Source organism: Lontra canadensis, unplaced genomic scaffold (assembly GCF_010015895.1).
Source record: "Lontra canadensis isolate GAN:19392208 unplaced genomic scaffold, GSC_riverotter_1.0 scaffold10, whole genome shotgun sequence".
In the NCBI taxonomy this organism is placed as follows: domain Eukaryota; kingdom Metazoa; phylum Chordata; class Mammalia; order Carnivora; family Mustelidae; genus Lontra; species Lontra canadensis.
The window spans coordinates 5964433-5983563 of record NW_022631004.1 but is presented as its reverse complement, the minus strand read 5'-3'; the positions used below and the strand labels follow the sequence as shown (position 1 = coordinate 5983563).

The following is a 19131-nucleotide window of genomic DNA, read 5'->3' as shown; positions in this document are numbered from 1 at the left end:
ATTTAAAACTTGTTAACTACCATTATTTCACAAGTACATGGTAAAGTACTATTTTTTATTTAAAAAATTATTTTCCTTAAATTTCAGATGAACAAATTCTTATGGTAATTATCTTAAAATTATGTCATCAGTTGGACATTTTAAATAAAACTAATGACTAAGTCTATTTCCACAATTATTAAAGGTTTTCAGAGATTTCAATAACTTCCTCATTATTAGTGCCATTTAAAAGACAATATAGGACAGTATAGGACAAATTATTTTATGATGAAGTATAATGAACTTGCCTAATTCTTTTGTTCTACGAGAATTTTAAAAATATTGAACAACAGGGGTGCCTGGATGGCTCAGTGGATTAAAGCCTCTGCCTTCGGCTTGGGTCATGATCCCAGGGTCCTGGGATCGAGCCCCACATGGGGCTCTCTGTTCAGCGGGGAGCCTGCCTCCCCCGCTTCTCTGCCTGCCTCTCTGCCTACTTGTGATCTCTCTGTCAAATAAATAAATAAAATCTTCAAAAAAAATATTGAATATCACATTAAGTAAGTACCGGGGCTCAGAACGGGTTTGCAATAGAAGTCTTTATGTGACCAACAATAAAATAATTCAGATATCATAATTTAAAATTAGCACATAGCTTCATCTTTGATCTGAGACAATTTATAAGGACAACTTACCAAGTTTCTAGTTCTGTCAACAGTACTGAGCTTTCCAGACACTGTACTGCAAGTGTTTCCAATAGGTTTTTCAGTAGGGAGAGGAGGTGGGCTTTGTGGATCCTCATGTAAACCTGGAAAAATAGCAGTAATTCATCAGTAATTTCTGGCCTTTAGGGATTCTGAAAGATGAAATGATTGCAGCTTGTTTCCTCAGGAAAAAGACCATCTTAAGAGAGCCATACAAAGAATGGACAGCGAAGTAAATGAGAAGGAGCTAGGAAGCCTCAGATATCAGGACATATCAGGCAGTTTTACTGAATGTTGTACAGAGTAAAAATAATACCAAATAAATACAGTAGCAGCCCGCATTTTTGAGAACCCTCAGTGCGCCAGGCACTAAGTTAAGGCCTTTTGTTCATATACATTTCTCCAACTGATATCTATGTGCTCTATCTGCACAGTTCCCTGGCTAGTCATCACATGTGGTGATTTAAACTTACATCTTAAACAAAATTAAAAATTCAGTTCCTCGGCTGAACTAGCTACCTTCGCTCAGTGGCCAAGTGCTCAGTAGCCACATCTGGCTAGCAGTTACTATCATGGACAGCACCGTCCTGGAATATTTCCATCTTTGCAGGAAGTCCTATTGGACAGCACTGCGCTACATAATAACTTACTATTCTATAGATGAAGAAAGCAAAGCTGAGAAGACAATAAATAAGCCATTCAATGTCTTAATGCTAGTAATTGTCAGATTCAGGGTTTTGAACCCTAAAGCCTGTGCTACTGTAATATGACATGTTGCTTCCTAATAAGTTGTGTAATCCAGACGTCCCTCCCCCAAATAATTAAATATTTTCTAATTCATTAGCTCCAGATTAATGGACTTAATTGCCTTCATTTTAACAAACAATATCTTTACATCCAAACTACATCCTTAAGTCAGTGATAGCATAGGCCCCTTAACATATTTTAAAAAGAAGAAAAAGATCAGATTTAATTAGTGACAGCTAATTAAAATCTGTGTGCAAAAACACTTGGAGAGAGGATGACTTAACATACTAAAGGAGGCTAAAGTCACCTTTCACACAGATTTAGACACTTAAAGGAGATGGGATTTTTTCCCCTTTTTTCAAATGAACACTCTCTACTCTCATTTCACATGAAACACCTATAAACAAGAGGATGATCTGTCAGGTTCCTATTTTATCTACAGGCAGGAAAACACTCTCTAAAGGAGGAAAATACCCAGACCAGCTACTAGGAAACAATGAAAGAGAGACAGACAAGCATTCTCAGCAAGAAGCAGAAGACACACAGCAACATTCCAACTCAGCTGCCATCTTGAAGGTTCTCACTCTGGTACAGTTTTCTTATTCTTATAAAGAAATGATCAATCACTCAGGATACTGTATTGCTGTGACGAACCATTAAGGGTACAAAGTCGTAATAACATGAAAGTAGAGAGGAGATACCTTACTGGCAGGATGGACATAGGGATTATCAGGCATGGGTGTGTGGGCTAGGTGGAGAATTCCGATTTCAAATCATGTGGTCAGAGGAGGTCTCAATGAGAAAAGTGGCATTTGAACAAAGACCCGGAGGAGTGGTGAAGGAGGGAGCCATGCACCTATCTGGGAAAAGGACATCCTAGTCAATAGAAACAAACCTCAAGGGAAAAGATCTGACAGGCTCAAAGAAGACCAAGAAGTCTTGTACCACAAAGCTTTCCTTTCTTCATCTGACCATTCCAAGTTCTTCCAACACCAAGAAACTTTTTTTTTCCTCCACAGCACATATGAATTGCTTAATAACTAGAATAATACAGTCCTGGGGAACTGGTTTTTAATATAAATAGAAATAATGCTCTAGAAACTGGCACATCCGTTCTCTCACATACGGCAGTTAGAATCCAACTTTCGAACAGTTCCTGGAACTTTGTCAGAATAATAAATAAAGGTGCTTTCTCAATATATCCACTACAAGATTCTAGGACTATGAATCCAATTTGTAAGTATGCAGACAAGAATGAATGTGGCAGGCCTGGGACTGCTTATTCATAGAAAGGCCTGCTTCCAGGGTGGGTCCTTGCTGGCATCTGGGAATTTGGGAGTTGGGGAAGGTTCCCACCAGCCCCAGAACTGATAAAATGAAAAAATATGGTTGATGCTGAATACCTGCTTTTCTTCTCAGAATCTAGAATTTTAGAATGTGCCCAAATTCCCAGAGGTGCCCATGTGAACAACCCCTAATAAAAACCCTGGGTATTGAGTGTCTAATGAGCTTCCTCGGCTGACAACATTTCACCTGTGTTGTCACAACTGGATCCTGGGGGAAATAAGCAGAGCCTTTGTGATTCCCCTGGGAGACAACACCTAGAAGCCCGTGCCAGGTTTCCTCCAGACTTTGCCCAATGCACCGTTTCCTGTTGCTGATTTTGTTTTGTATACTTTTGCTGTAATAAATCACAGCTGTGAACATAATGCTAAGTCCTGCCAGTCCTCCTAGGGATCGTCAAACCCGGGGTTTTGGGGGACCCTGGTGCAACAGGAGAATAAACTTAAATGTAAAAACTGTACTACTTAAAACCTACATGAGCGTCAGGCAATATTTATGCTCATTGTATTTCACTGTGCCTGTTAAAATCCAGAATACATTTTAACAAGGTAACAGCAAGCAGACAAGCCACTGAACTAACATCTGTGAGACTTACATAGCCCACTGATTTGCGGGCTATCTAATGCTGTCAAAAGAAATATAGCACCAGTTCTTTAACCTACCACATAACCTCCTAAGAAGCAAGACCCACCAGAATTTGGTACCCTTGACTTTTTCCCCTCCGCATTCTTCATAGTCACTGTTTAATCTTCTATGTGGCTTAGAGCCATCAATTAATAAAAAAACACCCAAAAGACCAAAACCAGTATGAGCCTTCTGGGTAGTTTTTTACAGAAAAACCAAACCCCTGAACTAACGGGGTTTTATGGCATTCCAGGGTATGCCTGGAGAATAATCTGGGGATGTTACAGACAGGTGAAGGACGGGGACACTTGATCTGCTACCAGGAGCAACGGAGTGGCAGGATCTCCTGCTGGCTAGAGGCAAGGATGCATCTGGACCATGCAAAGGCACTGAATGAAATGAAATGAGAGCAGACGCTCCCGACGAAAACTGCGTGACTGCCCCGAGCAATGCCAGGAACCGCTTTGGAACCACTGCACAAGCACGTGTGTGCACATGTACACACACCTTTACACACAACTTCTAACCATCTCCAGGGTCTAAAATAAATGGGCCTGGCCTTCTTGGCTTCTCTCTTACAATAATTTCTTTGCAGTCCTTATAAAAGCTCATAGGAAATATCATCTATTGTACCATTAAAAAAATCAAGGCACGAAATAATATCAAAATGGAAAGTTACACTGATTTTAAAAAATGTTAGACATTACGATGTCTTCATAATTCTTGGTTACTGCTCTTCATATAATTCATACATACTTAGACTATGGTATCCAGGCAGACACACACAACGTTATTTGCTATCACTTTCAATCAGAATTGACATGTGAACAAGTGAGGGTTAGAGGTGCTGATACCCTGGTGCAGCCAAAAATCCGTATGTATCATCTTCTTCTTTTTTTTTTTTTTAAAGATTCTCTTTATTTGACAGAGCACAAGTCGGGGAAGGGCAAAGAGAGAGGGAGAAGCTGACTACCTGTTGAGCAGGGAGCCTGATGCGGGGTCCAATCCCAGGACCCTGGGATCACAACCTGAGCCAAAGGCGGACACTTAACTGACTGAGCCACTCAGGCGCCCCCAACATGTAACTTCCGATTCTCCCGAAACTTAACTACTAATAGCCTACTGATACCATAAATAGCCAATGAACACAGATTTTGTATGTTATATATATGACATACTGAATTCTTACAACACTGTAAGCTAAAGAAAAGAAAATGTTATTAAGAAAACCATAAAGAGGGGCGCCTGGGCGGCTCAGTTGGTTGAGTGTCTGCCTTCGGCTCGGGTCAAGATCTCAGGGTCCTGGGATTGAGCCCCGCATCGGGTTCTCTGCTCAGCAGGAAGCCTATTTCTCCCTCTCCCTCTGCCACTAGCAACCCCCACTTCCGCTTGCTCTCTCTCTCTAATAAATAAAATCTTAAAAAAAAAAAAGAAAACCATAAAGAAAATACCTTTATAGTACTGTACTGTAAAAAAGTCTGCATATAAGTGGACGCACACAGTTCATACCTGTGTTGTTCAAGGGTCAACTGTACTTTCTTACCATCTTTACCCAAGGCACTAACAAGATACTACAATTTTTCTGAGTTTCAGACTCCTTCTACTCTCTGCCTAGAGACCACGGTATAGATAAATGAAATCCATATTTACTGTACCAACTGTCTAAAGAACTGTGAAAAAAGAACTTGTTTTCAAATGTCCTTTCACTGTAAATAATAGCAAATGGCCGATCACACATAATTTCAAAAGCAGACATTGACAAATTAGTATATATTTCTCCCAGACTCTGGAGAAGCAAAGAAAGAAGGCCAATTAGTGCTTACATTTTCCTGGTTTGGCTGGAATTCGAATCACAGTGGGCTTCCTGGTGGGTGCTGGTTGAACTGCTCGTTCCTTTGTTGGTTCTGTTTTTATGGGGAGCTGAAAGGGATCTAATGAAAAACACAGTTTATTTTGCATGTTTTAGTTAACACGGACTCAAACAAAAAATCTCATTCATAATTAAAGAGTCATATTTTCATGCCCCAGGGAAAACTATTCATGGATAAACAAAATCTCAGTTTGCAGAGACAAAAACAAAGTCGGAGCTCATGAAAGGAATAAGTTGGTGCTCTGTAAATAATTCATGTGGCTTTTCTTCCTCTCTGATGAGAGATATCCAGGACAATCTTGAATTATGTAGAAGCTATCTTCCACCGGAGTACAATCATTTCATTAAGTGTCGCCTGAAAATGAGGGACAATTGAAAGAGGAGCCAATTTCCCCCCTACTGGGAGGCCTCCCAGATCCGACAGGCAAGAGGTCTTTTCTCCCCGACACTCCTGTGCCTGGACTGGAAAACAGGGCTCACCAAGGGCCCTCATCCTCCCCAGCACCGTGCCTGGCACAGGGCAGGTGCCCAGCGGAGAAGTGCCAGTCATTCAGTCAAACCACACTTCAGTCAACGTGAAATGGAAAGTGTTTTATCCTGGAGATAAAATCAGACATCTTCCTTCAAATATTTAATTTGGGGGCAAGGACACCAGGCTGGGCATTTCTCCATTTAACGGATTCATTTAAAATTGACAATACATGTTCAGAGAAAGTATTTTAAATGAAGACATAATTACCAAACTTTTTTTTTTTTTTTTTTGCTGAAAAAAATAGTTTTTTTTTTTCTTTAATGTAAATATTCTTTTCAGTACTTTGGGGAAATGACCATACAATTTCTTAAAGACGAGAAATCTAAAAATACTAGATAAGCAAAAATAAAATAAATGCTGTATAATGGATACTATGTGCAGCACATAGACTCTCCTGAGCTGCCTCTGCCTTTAATTCTACAGGAGGCTGCAATTCTGCTCCTGTTCTATACTCTTCACTATAGGGAGATACTCCCTGTAAAAACAACATACACCATAGCTCCTGTGATGAACAGCATTCATACTTTGCTGATTATGAGCTCTAGTTCCAGAAGCACCTTCTGCTAACCAGCTATTTTCAGGACACATGAAGAGCTGGGCTAAGGATAAGAAGGCCGTCCAGCATCATCGCTCACTCACCAGCCACTTGCTCCCATGTGTATGTCTACCACGTGCCAGGAACAGTGATAGGTGGGGAGATACTGTGGTAAAGTACGATCCCATTTTATTATCTACCACCTAGGAATGGCCCTCAAGTGGCGTGCCAGGTAGAACAATTACTACTAGGCTACTGAGAAAAATAATATATTAGATGACTCTTTCATGGAAACATACTAGCTCACAAGTGAGGAAAGTCTTGTCTGAGTTCAAGAAACCAACTGAGGATTATCAAAACAATATCAAATTTGAAAAAAAGTTTTAATAATACAACTTTCTTCCACTGTAACCTAGGATCTCACAAAACAAAGTTCCTTCTAGATCGAACCACATTTTAAAATTCTATATTTTGTTATACCACTTTTTACTTCAAAAGTAGTATTTATTATAAAAATGGGAAACATTAAGAAATCTATGAGGCAAGGTCTCCTATAATCCCATCCCTCCAGTAATAATGAAACTTTGGTGATCTGCCTACAGATTTTTTTACTATATTACATGTATTATTATGTAGGTATTTTGATAAACAAAAAACCCAGGATTTTATACCTTACCTTGTAATCTGCTTTTTCGCTTTTGTTCACTCAAAAGTGACTGGATGTCTGCTACAAAGCAAATGCTGTTCTAAGTTGCTGGGAATACCTCAGTGAACAAAGCAAAGAAACCTGCTCTCATAGCACTTACATTCCAGTAGGGAGATGGCGGTAATAAATAGTAAATACAATAGTAAGTAGTTCATGTGGTATTCCACGTGAGAAGTACTACTGAAAAAGGAAAACGTAGGGCATGGTGAGAGATTTCGGGTGTGGGCAGACTGAAAGCAGGATGCAGCATAAAACAAGAGTGCAAAGGTGAGGGGGGGGGTGTTCTCTACCACCGTCTCTCCAACAACTAGATTTCACATATTCTAATAGTTCTTCCAACTTGGATAATATGCACCAGTGTCTGGGAAACAGCAGTGCCAGCGGATAAAAAGGGGGTATGTTCGCTTATATTAAAGCCCATTATTGCAAATATTACCTGAATGTGAACTCCCTAAAGGGTTCATCTATTCTGAGTGATATTAGCTGAAGTGAAAGAATTTGAAGGCCCTATGTAATCCTGGTATGCAGTTTATTCAAACACAGAAACATAGCATCTTTCGTTTGTGTTCATCTTTCCTTCCTATTCATCTCTCCCTACTATTGCCCTTGTTCTGCCTCCTTGGCCCTTGTTGGACCCCACTGACTTCCAAGGACCCACCTTCCTTTCCCCAGCTGTGGAAGACACTTGACTGTTCAGAGACTTGACTGTCCTCCCTCCCCCCAGTCTTGGTTGTCACATCCCATTGTATCGGAGATCTGTTTTCTGTTGGGAAAAGGACCAAAAACTCAAGGAAAGGATTAAGGCTGGTGACTGTTCACTGTGTCCTACCTTTCAAGTGGCATTTCTGCTTTAATAGTTGCTTCTGATACCTATAATCTTTTGGTTATTAGTATAGGTTTTTAGTTGAGGTTTTGGGGGGGGGGTGGTGGTATGGAGGGGGAAGAAAATCTTGAGCATGGGATGACTTCAATTATTTCCCAACGCATAGTATATTCTGAGCCAGAATACCACCTACACTCTCTCACATTCCAGGGGAAGGGCATGCACAAGGCGGGGCAGGGAAAGGAGAAAAGACACCAATCAATGCCTTGAGGGGCCAAGCACAGGGGCATCCAAATTATGCTTGCTGTTGGAGGATAGCCCTCAAGACTCCCACTCCAAATCCTGCACACTGTGCAGAACTCACCTATTACATGGAAGGGTCCAGTTACTTATTTTTTTTAAACCTAAAGGATTTACATTGAAGTAGTATAGATACAATTTATATAACAAACTATTCCAAGTGTTCTAGTTACCTACCCACTCTTTCTCTTTCTTGGTCTTTATTTTTAATATCATTAGCTACTCTTTCGTAATTGGTACTCGGATCATGTAAAATTACTCTACTACACGTCTCTGGAAAAAAAAAATTCTTAGTACAGTGAAGCAAGGAAGTCTTCGGGTTCTAGTACGGCGGGCTGTTTGGCAGGAGTGGGTCTGTTTAATGACCTGCCCCAGCTGTGCTCAGTGAGTCAGTGAGCTCAGCATCTGCCTCTCTGTCTGCATGCTGTCCAGACTATAATCCAGACGAGGTGTGCAGATTAGTGGGGAGGACACAGAGCATCACTTCAATAAGGGGGAGGAAAACTGGAGGCCTGTTTTCCATCTTGATGATGGTGTACAAATCTCTTTAGTTAAACAGTACGAAGTCTACTTCTTATGTCTGTTCATGAGCAGGGTACTTTTTCTAACAGAAATGAAAGTGGGCAACATATAAAGCAAAGATGGCATCTCATGTCTGGGAACTCCAGGCATTGCCAAGTGGGAAACTGGATCCAATGAAAATGTTTCAAGTTCATAACCTCTGACGCAGCAGTCTCACTCCTTGGAAATTTATCCTTCAGAAATAAGAGCACTAGTAGGAGAGGCAATATTTATGAATGTTTACTACAGCATTATCTGTAGAGGAAAAAGAAATCCAAAAAATCAAAAGCAATGTCCATGGATAGGGGAAATGTTGACTCAATCACAATATACTCACACTAAGAATTATTAGGCAGGTATAAGGAAACAAGGAATTAAGACTTAGACCAACTGGACTGAGAAGTCCATAAATCTCACTGTTTTATAAACAAACAAACAAACAAGGTTATAGTATGATGAAAATGTTCATAAAAAGTAGGAAAAAGTACATATATGTATGTTTGTAAGTTTTGGTTTGAAATGTCCAAAGGCACAGAAGGCCGCATACAACATTGAGGATATGGATGGACTAGAGGAGATAAATTTTTTTTTCTTTTAGTAAATGTTTGTATCATTTCACTTGTTACAGCAAATGTGTTACTTTGTAATTGAAAAAATCCAGTAAAATAAATTCAACCACAAGAAAAAAGTTACAAGATGAAGCTGAAATAACTCCCCTGCCAAACAAACCAAAAACCACTTAAAAATAAGGGGGAAAAGAGAAAATTCTACTCCTTTTAGTTGCTTTTTAAAGGCAATAATGGGCATAAAATTTTCCATAAGGTAATTAGAAAAATTAAAGCTATATGGAAAATTAAAACTCTTTTTTTGAGTCTATGTAATAGGATTTAATGCACGTTTTTGAATGTCTTATTTACACATATGTAGTTCAAAATAATAGGCTTTCATTTATAATCTTGAATAACAGCAATTTAGAAAAATCATATACTATTATTTTTAACATTTCTACTCATCCCAAGACTGAGGGTCAGTGCGGGAAGCAGCTATCTCTCTGCGGCGAAGATGACAAGGGCTAACTCCCCCAGGTTTTCTTTTTTTTTTTTTTTTAAGATTTTATTTATTTATTTGACAGAGATCACAAGTAGGAAGAGAGGCAGGCAGAGAGAGAGAGGAAGGGAAGCAGGCTCCCTGATGAGCAGAGAGCCTGATGCAGGGCTCGATCCCAGGACCCTGAGACCATGACCTGAGCCGAAGGCAGAGGCTTAACCCACTGAGCCACCCAACCGCCCCTCCCCCAGGTTTTCATCCTAATTCTGCTTATGGTTAGCTATTGGAAAACCAGGTTCCCTCATAAAGAAAACCTTTGTTACCAGCTTTTTATACATCTTTCCAAAGATACTACATATCTGTATGTGTGTGTGTTAACACAAACAGTAGCTAAAATGCCACGAATATTAATTATACCTTGCATTTTTCACCTAATGATATCTTGGGCGTTGGAACACAGCAGTAATAGGTGGTGTGCCTCCTTTTTAATTAGCACACAATCCTTCACTGCATGGGCGTACCAGTCCACTGGAGGTTACCATAATATTCTGTGGAAGTGCTTCATTTGGGGTCCAAGAATGGGCCCTTGAAGCTCTGGAAATTGTGCATATGTGAGCTATAGGGCTATTTTCAAGAGAGAGAAAAGAGTCCCAGGATAATCAGATTCTCAGAGTTCTGTGATTCCCAGGAGGGGTTAAGAACCACAGTGCCACGACTGTACCAAAGAGTTTGCTCCGGCTTCTAGAGAGAAAACACAGAGCATCTCAAAAAAAAACACAAAACAAAACAAAAAAAAAACCCAAACAAACAAAAAAACAAAAAAAAACACACAAAAAACCCAAAACAAAATAAAATCCAAAACGCTCTCCTATCTAAAACTAAGGAACGTCCATGGCATTTTTCTCTACTTTTATTTGCAGTAGTTACTCTGCCCTCCTTCCAGTGTCTCGCACCAAACCAATTATTCCACACCTGCTGCCAAACAAGCCGGCCCCTTTTACACTTCTGTCCGCATGGTCTTCATTACTGGGCTGAGAAAAACACTGATGGTAATGTAGTTTTCTGCCCATTACCTGTCTCTCATAATATGCTTGTCATCATAATTAGTTTCACCATCCTTGGCTTGCTTTTCTGTCATTTCTTTCCCTTGAGTTCTGTTAATAGCAGAAATTGGCTGCTAAACTATTATTCTGGTCTGTGTAATGGGGCTGACAGCAGAGCATTCTGCTTTTTTTTTTTTTTTTTGACAACTGGGTATGATTTGTAAAGGTGTGAAGAGGAATTGCTAATACTTCTCAGCTCCATTACATTAACCTGGAAGGCATTCTACCCAAGGAATGAATCCAATATTAAATTGCTTGTTTTATGAGTTTTCCCTTAATAATTTTTCTAATCTTTACCATGTTTTCACAGCTTCAGTATTTTCTGATCTCTATTTCCTGAGATTAATACGGCAACTTCATTTTATGAAAACCAGCTGATTAGATTTTCTTTATTTTTGAGGGAAGGAAAAGGAGGAAAGACATATTTGTGAGTTCCTCTCCTTTCTTTCGCGTTCCTATCTCAGTTTCTGGCTAATGCCAGGATGATTAAGTAAGGTTTCACAAAGAGACCGTGATTCCTTATTTACAAAGACAATGCTACTGATACACCATCAAAAAGTCACGGAGCCCCAGATCAATAAACGAACAAAAACCTCTCTACATGCTGAGGAATTCAGGGTGATCCTAAAGGCCTCTGGAGGACATTAAGTGGGAGAGCAACAAGGTCCAGGGTATACTCTAGAAAAATCCCTTGGGTAGCCATAACATGGAGGATGATGGATTTGAGGCAAAAGCAGGGGCTCAAAGTAGGAGGCCTCTGCAGTAATCTGGCATAAAGACCCAAAATGGGGCAGTACAGGCAGATGGAAATGAGAGGGCTCAAGAACTACTTAGAAGGTTAAACCAGCAGGAGTTGGTATCTAATTGGATGTGAAGGGCAAGAACTAACAATGATTACGACTTAATAAGTACTTACCACGTTTCAGACAATGGGACAGGGCTTTCCTGCACTATCACATCCTCACACTGCCTCCAAGAGGAGTATTATTACCATGTTTTATAGATGAGGAAGTCGAGGCACAGTAGGGTTAAGTAAATAGCCCAAAGTCACACAGCAGTTAAGTGGCAGACTCTGGGCTGACTCCAAGTCCAAACAAACAGTGTGACACATAGGAAGACTCGAAGATGATCTCTAGGCTTCTCCAAGGAAGGCTGGGGACATGAGGGGGGACATGATGGCATTATTGAGTACAGAAAATAGGAAAAGGAGCAGGTTTAGAAAGATGATGAAGTAAGCTTCAGTGTAACTCCACAGTCAGGAGCAATGGTTAGAGTCAGGTAGGGCAAGCAAATTACATACTTCGCTAAGAGACTGCCTACATAATTAAATATTGTGCAATGAGGTGGTAGAAATCAAGGGACAGAAAAGGCTGAGTATGAGGCATGAGACTATATTCATGTTGAATGTATACTGTTGACCTTCTTTTGGAAGATGACTGTAATTATCCGTTTGATGACAGGGAATAAAGTCTCAGCAGTTATTAATCAAGTTGCCATCCCCACAGAATCTAGCAGTTTCTACAAAAGGTGGTATTTCTTTGGCTTGTGCTGTTCCCACCCCTTAACAACTTGCTGTTGTTGGTTTTACCATTCCTATCCCACTGTGAACCTTGTAACACCAAAAAGGTTTAAATAAGAAAATGATATAACAAAGACTTGAAGGGTTAAGGATTCATACAATGTTAGTTAGCACTGTCATATAATGAAAAATACACTAGACCTAGAATAAAAAGATGGGAGTTTGAATCATGCCTTGGAAGCTGCTAATGTTATGACACTGGGCAAGCCACCCACTGACTTCTCTCAGTCTCATTTTCTTCTTCTGCAAACTGAGGCCAACAATACCAATACCTTGCAGAGAGTTACTGTAAGTATTAAATTAAATGATGTAGGTCTGGGTACCTAGCAAAATGTCTGGAACACTGCAGAAGCTCAGTACATTCTAACGTCTTTCCTCCTGCCTCTTATAGACAAGAAGCATGCTGTAGCCACTAACATGTTGTATGCATGATAAATATTTAATAAATGTTTGTTATCATTTAAAATACACCTGTGCTGTACAGAATTTGGTTTTGAATCACAGAGCTTATCCCATTTTGATGCATGTTAAACATTCATAAGATGACAGCTAACCTTTTGAAAATACTATTAAGCTCTTATGTTCACAAATGCTACCCAAATAAGTAAACAGCAGTAAAAGGAATCATCAATGACAAGTAAAGCAGCTTACTTTGACAAATCAAAGATAAGCTTTACCATCATAGCCTCCATCTGAACAGTGTGAGCAAAGAAAACATACTCTCTGAATTTCCTCTTGAGAAATTTAATTGTCCTGATCCTGGCAGGAAATGTACAGTTGTTGTATTTTATTTACAAAACTTTGTATTTCCCAGGGAAGATGTTCTGTGAAGATAAGCGAAAAAATTTTTGCTACATATGGCTGGGTCATCATTCCTGGCTTTGCTCTTGCCAGAGTCCTCCCCAGGGTCGATGCCTCTCCTGGCACTCCCCATGGGGCTGGCTCAGTCTAAGGAGCCCTTCTGGGGCCACACTGTTGACTTCTCATCTATGAGAAGTTTCCCCTGCCTCCCCCTTGTGCTTGACTCTCCGCCTGCCAGAGTTAGGAAGTCAGCCTCACACCTGGTTTAGCCGCTAGACCCAGTCTGCTTACTTCTGGCTCACGTAGTAGTCTACACGTGTCTCCCGCTTTCTCTGTCTCCATTTCCCCATTCCAGATTTTCCTATCCCTCTGTCTCCATCTCCCTCCCAGCTCCATGTTTCTTAATCTGTTTCTGTCTCTGTACACACACAGGCATGAGCGTGCACACATGCATACCCAACCCCCCCCACACACACCCTTCAGAAATTATGTCCTAGAAACTAAAACAGCAAGTGCCATTCAAGATGCCCTCTGGTGAGTTTCCACTCCCTCCCACTTCTCCTTTTTACTCACCCAGAACCATCTCTGAACCAAGAGATTCTTCAACCAGGTTCCCAGCTGGTATGGGTAAAACATCATCATCAAAACTGATGAGGTCAATGTCCCCTGGTGGCTTGCTTTGCTGAGCTGCAGCCGGGGACCCTTCTCCCAGTGACCTGAATGCTTTGGCCTGTGACGCCACTGAGAGTCGGGGAGGAACAGTGACCGGTTTCAGCAAAGCTGTGGAGTTGGGGATTTCTAAGGAGACCGCTTTCTTCGGCAACAAAGGCCGAGGAGCGGGGGTTGGGACTTTCTTCCCACCGTCAGGGCTCTCAGCCATGGGCCCTCCTCCCAGAATCTCATGATTAATACTTCGTGTAAGGCCAGCATTTGGTTTCTTTGGCAATTCAGGTTTGGTTACTGGGATGCTCCCTACTTCTTGCGGTGGAGACTGCGGGGTAAGCCCTTCCCTGGGGGCCACCTTGAGTCTGTTTTCAGTCCAGGAGTCCCACTCTCCAGAAGCTCTGTTGGCAGCTGGCTTGGGAGCCACTGAGGGTTTCCCTGAGGGAAGAGCAGGCCTGGGGGGGAGTGTGCGGGGAGCGATTTCTGGTTTTGCGGGTGGTCCCGAGGTTTCTTTATTTGTCTGGCCCTCAAATGCTTTGATTCTTGAAATGACACTATTTTGGCTTCGTTCTGTGTTCATAATGTTCATCACTGCCTGACTATCCAAGTTGTTGGTACTATCCAACAAACACTGGGGCTGGTTCAGCGAGGACTCCTTGTCTGTGGCTGTGGGGCTGGTTTTCTGGTGATTTTGCTCTTTAATGTGACTGTCTCTGGCTACAGGTCTGAGGTTGGCTTTTGATCTTGGTCTTGGCACTGGACATCTTGTAGCACTGGAGTTCTCTGGACAGTTCTGTTCTTCTGAAGTATCAAAGACTATTAAAGGTGCAACATTTGCTGGAAGATCACTGGGCGAGACCACCTGGGAAGGCTGGAGAGGCTTGAGAGGTGCCTGTAGTGCTGACAAGACCAAAACCCACAGACACAAGTTGCAACATTGTAATTTAAAAGAAAAAAAAAACCAACCCAGAAGATACACAGACTGTTTAAATATACATGTAGAATATCAAGAGATCTTGGTTTCCTTAATTAGTAAAAAGTAATTCCAAAATCAATGCGGAAATGTTTACACTCAGCTTCTCACAGGAGTGTTCTTCAAGTTGTATTTATTCATAAGAGAAATATTCATTACATAATATTTTTAAAACACCATTAAATTCTCAATTCCCAGCAGACTTACCACACGAACCCTTTCCCTCTTGTCAGAATTCCAACACTGCTTGCTTTACTTTTCCAAAGTAAGAACTTACTCTTATCTGTTATACGAACACAATGCTTTTTAAAAGCCTAATGGAACAACCGTCTTTTACACTCTATCAAGTTTAAGGTTGCTAAATAGAGCATCCTTCTCAATGGGCATAAAGGGGATCAACAGTAATACAACCGTGAGTTAAAAGAACGCTGTTTTTGTGATATAAACAGGGGTGAGCCTCAGAGATTGGGGCTGCAGCTCATGAGAATGATCTGTTGTGATAATCATAGCAAACCAAAACAATGGAAGCACACAGTGATCACACTGACTGGGAAGCAGAGCTCAATGAATTATGCACAAGTCGCAAATTATTTTAAAGGCCAGAAGCCTACTGATTACTTCCCTAGATCTAGGTCAGAATTAGGGAAGACAAATTACTTGCATTACTTTGAGGCAGCTGGTTGTCTATTTCTTCTGGAAAGTCAGTCTGAGTTGCAGAAGTAATTGTGTGCCTTGGAGTGGCAGCAGCATTATTATTATTCGTAGTATTCACTTGAACTTGGTTGATTTCTTTTATGACTTGTTCATAAGATGGTGGGAGCTGCAAAATAAAGAATGAAGATTTTAGACATCTATGGACAAGAGCCAAAGTACTAATGTATTAATAGTCTCACTCTTCTATCTTTGAACTCACTTTAAAAAATAAAATGCAGAGAGATAATGTGGTATTTATTTACCTCAGCAGGAACCAGCTCACTGGACCTCCAAGGACCTGCTGCAGAAGAGGGGGGAAATCCCAGTCCCGGGGGTGGGGCTCCTGGGAACCACGAGGCCGGCCTCAGGGGCTCAGCTGCCACTATGGTGATCTCTGGGCGCCTAGCAGACAAGACCTCAGTGAGAGTTTGCAGGTTGATAACAAGCTATTGTCTACCTCAAACATTCAAAGATTCCTAAAAACAACCACTGCTTCAAAAAAGTTACATAAGAATTGCCGTAGTCCTAGAAATGACCTGTCTGGCCTGGGCTATCAAGGGAGCAGAGCACAGTCATCTTCCAGGACTCCAGGGCTCAAAGTTAGAGATGTACCTTGAGCATACTCAGCTCTGCCTTGCTGGATAAGAATAAGGGCTTAAGGAAGGCTCACACAATCTCTTCATTCCAGGGTTCTGCTATCCAGCCTATACCATGAACATAAAAAATATATGGTAAGGCAGAAAGTACACTGGTCAAATAGAACTGCTTCATTTTCTGCCATTATAAATGATATACTCTGACATGATACCATATAGAACAATATCCTTTTCCTCCTCACCCAGCCTCTGCCCCAATTCAAAGTCATTTCTAAGTGTTTAGAGATTGCATGTTCATTTCTAGACCCTGCTATGTGTGTCTGTGCTCCTGGTCAGTGTGGTATATGACTCTGGTAACTAACCTTTAATCTGGCACCACAGTAATTCAGGCAATTCAGGCATGGCTCCTTTCATCATTTTCTTAATCTGATTCTACATTCTCATGTTTAAACTTTATAGTCAACCTCATTTCCTAACAAGCACCAACTGTGTGACCCTGAGCAAGCAATCAACCTCTCTGAGCCTGAGTTTTCTTATATAACAAGCAGGGATGATGAGATCTGCCCTGACCTTCTCTAGCACTCTACAGAAAATGAAAATAAAAAAGCACTGCTGGGACGCCTGGGTGGCTTCACTTGGTTAAGCCGCTGCCTTCGGCTCAGGTCATGATCCCAGGGTCCCGGGATCAAGTCCCGCATTGGGCTCCTTGCTTGGCAGGGAGCCTGCTTCTCTCGCTGCCTCTGCCTGCTTGTGTGTACTCTCTCTCTGTTGAATAAATAAATAAAATCTTAAAAAAAAAAAAAAAAAGGCATGGTATTGAGGCACCTGGGTGGCTCAGGTGGTTAAGCATCTGCCGTTGGCTCTGGTCATGAGCCCATGATCCTGGGATTGAGCCCTGGCATCAGGCTTCCTGCTCAGTGCAGAGCCTGCTTCTCCCTCTGCCATTCCCTCTGCCTGTGCTCTCTGGCTCTATCTCTCTGTTGAATAAATAAATAAAATCTTAAAAAAAAAAAAAGCACTGCTATTATCAAAACTGGGCATATTCACACATTCTCGGCTAGCTCATGAAACAGTAGAACCTGCTTATTGATTAAATTTGAATTGCATTACCTAAAGACCTCTGCTCAAAGCTTTTGTCTAACTCATGAGTTACTGGCTAACAAATATTAAGCACTACGCATGCAGTAATCCTTATGACAGCCTTGAGATAGGTATGACTAGCAACATTTCTCTTTAAAGATTTTATTTTTAGTAAATCTCTGTACCCAACACAGGGCTCGAACTTAAAACTCTGAGATCAAGAGTCGCATGTTGTACCCATTGAGCCAGCCACGTTCCCTGATTAGCAACATTTTAAAGATGGGGATACAGAAGCTAAGAAAAGGTTAAGCAGCTTGCCCAAGGCCACACAACAAGAAGGCAGTGAAATCAAAATTCGAACTCGGTTATGTCTGATGCTAAAATCCTCATTCTTCATTATTCTATATTACCCTGTAAGAAATGTGAAAGCAGGTACCCTGTCTTGTAAAAATCCACCTATCCATGCTTTCATCCATTCAACCATCTGTCTGTCTACTGGTACTTCCTTCTGTCTATCCAGACACTCTCTCCTCCCTTCACCCTCCTTCCCTCCTTCCTTCTCTCCAACCAGTCATCCAGCCATTTATCCAATTAGTTATCCATCCATCCTGACTCTTCTCCTCTCCTTATTCTTCCATTGTTTTCTATCTTGTCATCCATTTATCTATGCAACATTTACTAAGCAGCGAGGAGGTACAAAGCATTTCTTTGAGCAATTCTTTGAAGCAGTTATGACAGTTCTTTACATATAGCAGTCACTTAATAAACATTTAAAGAATTAACTTCAGTAAATAATTATTGCCAAAAGAACATTCTGAGGTTTGTGTTGCTTCTTTTCCCACCAAAATTTTCATCATTCGAGCTTACAGATTAATTCAGGAAATGTACTGATGAGGCAGAACACTGCTTATGTAAACACACTGCTTATGAAAGAGAAATATTTAACTTGTTAACGGGCAACACACTTTGATTTCATTATTAGCAGAACAGATGACCTCCGTTATAACCATACCTCCTATCTCGATGAAGCTCGCTCTGAAAAGAAGTCCGAGAAGCTACAGAAGAAAGGATAAACTGTTAAAATACAAAATCAGTACATTCAATTAAGGTTTAAATGTTTATGGGTACATTATTGGAAAAAGTTAGCTGATACTTCAAATCATAGAGGATATCTGAATTTTAACATCCCTAAGTAGAAAAGCAAATCAAACTGATCTTTTTATATGGCATAAAATTAATTTTATTTACGTATTTGAATTACATAAGAAAACACAGATTTCAAAAACTCCCCAAAGCACATTCCATGGTTCGGAAAATAATTTGAAGAGTGAAAGGGAAAAGAAGACAACTATTAAATACGAATTGCCTGGTAAGAGCATTACAGCAATGACATGAAATTACAATGGGCAGAAAAAATTTTAAATATCTATTCTAATCCATGTGACTGTACTTTTGCAATAGCTGTTAACAACTCTATTGTAAAGAAAGTGAAAGAGGTCCAATTTCCATCTATTTTCTAATATTTCTGGAATTTTATAACCTTTAAATTGTCTTATTACTTAAATTCAAAGATAATAGTAAGAAATGCAAAAACTGTTCACAACACTTTTATAAACGTGTTTCTAGCACATACTACTGTATACATAGCACCGAGTTTTCCTTTAAGCCTCAAACTCAAAAAACTAGATGGTTCAGACTTTTTCCAAATTTATTTTTAAATTAAATCAAGTCTTAATCATATGATCTGGAAAACGTCACATATGGTGCCACACATTACATGTATGTGTAATGGAGAACTGTATTCCTATTTTCAAGAAGCACATTCTAACAATTCCTTTAAGAAAACCTTCAAGTACCAAACTGTAAAGATA

General features: G+C 40.5%; 1 protein-coding gene across 6 annotated transcripts in view; it reads right to left on the bottom strand.

Annotated features, from left to right (window-relative positions):
• The window catches only part of SH3D19 (SH3 domain containing 19), a 172196-nt gene that overhangs the window by 28324 nt on the left and 124741 nt on the right, over positions 1–19131 (bottom strand). For 5 of the 6 annotated variants that reach the window (XM_032855528.1, XM_032855529.1, XM_032855531.1 and 2 more), the window contains 6 exons: positions 18273–18315; positions 15848–15986; positions 15549–15711; positions 13829–14818; positions 5222–5329; positions 675–787 (listed from right to left, as the gene is read on the bottom strand). In XM_032855528.1, the coding sequence (XP_032711419.1) occupies positions 675–787; positions 5222–5329; positions 13829–14818; positions 15549–15711; positions 15848–15986; positions 18273–18315 (1556 nt within the window). The remainder of the gene's footprint in view (positions 1–674; positions 788–5221; positions 5330–13828; positions 14819–15548; positions 15712–15847; positions 15987–18272; positions 18316–19131) is intronic. The other variant, XM_032855530.1, reaches the window with a different exon arrangement.